General features: G+C 45.9%; 1 protein-coding gene across 1 annotated transcript in view; it reads left to right on the plus strand.

The window, feature by feature from the left end:
* The window catches only part of LOC115827840 (whirlin), a 46,903-nt gene that overhangs the window by 39,122 nt on the left and 5,281 nt on the right, over positions 1–2,500 (plus strand). The window contains 3 exon segments of the mRNA XM_075353622.1: positions 1–157; positions 1,185–1,397; positions 2,006–2,080. The exon segment at positions 1–157 is cut by the window's left edge and continues 38 nt beyond it. Coding sequence (XP_075209737.1) covers positions 1–157; positions 1,185–1,397; positions 2,006–2,080 — 445 coding nt within the window.

The following is a 2,500-nucleotide window of genomic DNA, read 5'->3' on the forward strand; positions in this document are numbered from 1 at the left end:
CCGAGCCAGGACCTCTCTGGAGGAGCAGGTGGCTCTGCTGTTGACCCAGCTGGAGCGGCAGACTCTGGCTTACTACCTGCAGGAGTACCAGGAGAGACACATCGGAGTGGAGCAGCTAGTGATGGCTCTGTTTGAGCTCCTCAACACGCCCGCCAAGGTCAGACCTCAGCGCGGCCGGAGTGAATAGAGAATTGTGCTGTGTCCAAAGTCATTCACGCATTCACTACTCCCTACTCACCATATAGTGTTTGGTACATAGAACACTCACTAGGGGATAAGGGCAGACAGCTGCTGATACATTTCGGACACTATTTGGATGTTATGCTGCTACATTTTAATGTGCCAGATATTCATAATTATTATCTGTTATAAACAAACGCCAGAACATCTGCATCTGATTGGTCCGTAAAGACTTGCCTGCTTTCACGGGACAGGCCGCAATGCATGGTGGTTTAAGTCGATCGATGTAGGGTACATCAGTTGTACCCTACTTTTCATGATGCATCATTGGATACTTTGAGCGCACTATATAGGGTATAGCAATTCTCACTACATATTCAGACAGCATTACAAAATGGCAAACCCACTGTATAGTGCACTACATAGTGAGTAGTGAGTGATTTCGGACACAGCGTTGGTGATTTAGTGAATTCAGATGTAGTTTTTGGAATCTGACACTAGCTGTACGAGTGCTGAGGGGGAGAATTGATGATACATTTGAATTACAGGGAAATAACGAGATCAATTCAGTAGCAGTCCACAGTCTGGCATGCTGTTACCTGCAGTTCCTAAACATATAAATCACATTAAATTATCTACCATCGAGTAAGAAAAAGGCCGCTGTTTTTTCTTTAAACTATATTCAAATCTATCTGAATAGCATTTTACTCAGTTTGCACTCAAACACTCAAAATTGTCAGTGTGTGAGAAGTTCACAACAAGTGTGTGATATAGAAGCGTCATACAAAACGCCTTTGAAAAACGCTGGAACAAGTTTCATACAAAACGCCTTTGAAGAAAATTGGAACAAATTCACGCCATGATAAAAACAGGTTTGGCCTTAACGTCTGGAAGGATTGTGATCTGATTGGCTTTTGATCACATTACGCTGATGTTCAGGATGGTGGTGCTTTGCCCCGTCCATATGTCTCAGGTTAACGCCTTTGCCCGTTTCCGCACTGCAGTTCTCTCTGCTGGCAGAGGTCCGGGCTCTGATCTCTGCCCACGATCTGGAGCGTTTTGATGGACTGGTTCTTCACCACGAGCTGGAGTCTTGGCGGGTGAGGCATTCAGGACTTGGCCAAATTCACCACAACTCCATCTGTGTGTCCCATTCAGACAACCACCCAAATCCCTCTGGTTCTTACTCAACACCCAGCACTCTCTGCTACCCACAGGTAAATATAGCTCTGTGTGTGTGTGTGTGAGTGTGTGAGTGTGTGTGTGTGTGTGTGTGTGTGTGTGTGTGTGTGAGTGTGTGTGTGTGTGGGTGTGCTAGAGAGAAAGAGAGAGAGAAAGACTTAGACTTTGCTTTAATCTAAGATATTGAATTGAACGGAATTGAATTACATTCCTTAAATAGATTCTCCTGCGGTATTCCTGTTAGTGACTGCGTATCTGTGGTACAGTGTATTAAGTTCGTACTGCGTATCTGTGGTACAGTGTATTAAGTTCGTACTCTGGGGATTATGGCTCTTTTTTTTGTGTACGTTCTCTGGTTAAATTCCCTGATGTATATCCTGTTTGAGCTGATTACGGTGTCGCGTTCCGTCGCTGTTTAATTGCCTGACTTGTCACGCCTCATTACGATGCTTGCAAACTCTCTTCCCGTGTACATCAGTAATTGACTTTAATTGTTTGGTCTTTAGTCACAGCCCACTAAGCACTGATTGGATGAGAATGAGGGGTGGGTGTTACCATGTAATTGTTTATAATGATGTCTGTGTTGACTTGCTGTGGTTGTTGTTGTTGTTGTTGTTGTTGTTGTTGTCGTGTGTCTCTGTAGAATGAAAGCAGAGTGGATGGTGGTGTACTGCCATGTGCCCTGGGAACATTAAACTCCTTACCTGACATTGCTCTGGTGAGTACTGCACTCTGCTCCTGTGTGTGTGTGTCTGTGTGTGTGTCTGTGTGTGTGTGTGGCCGGGGGGTGGCAGGGCCGGAGGTGGAGGGGGTAACAGGGCAAAGGGGGGAAAGAAGGTAAAAACAAGAGGTTTATGCATTGAAATTGAGAAAAAAAGAGAAAACAGAGAATGTGTGTGCGTGTGTGTGTGTGTGTGTGTGTGTGTGCGCGTGTGTGAGTGTGTTTGTGTGTGTGTGCGTGTGTGTGTGTGTGCGTGTGTGAGTGCGTGTGTGTGTGTGTGCGCGTGTGTGTGTGTTGGGGGGGGATGTTGAGGGGGTAGAGAGGGCGTGTGCAGGAGGAGCGTTTTTTCACAGGAATGGAGAGAAAGAGAGAGAGATGGAGGAAAAAAGACAGAGCAAAGGGGGCATGGGGTGTGTT

This window comes from Chanos chanos, chromosome 14 (assembly GCF_902362185.1).
Source record: "Chanos chanos chromosome 14, fChaCha1.1, whole genome shotgun sequence".
NCBI classification, from domain to species: Eukaryota; Metazoa; Chordata; class Actinopteri; order Gonorynchiformes; family Chanidae; genus Chanos; species Chanos chanos.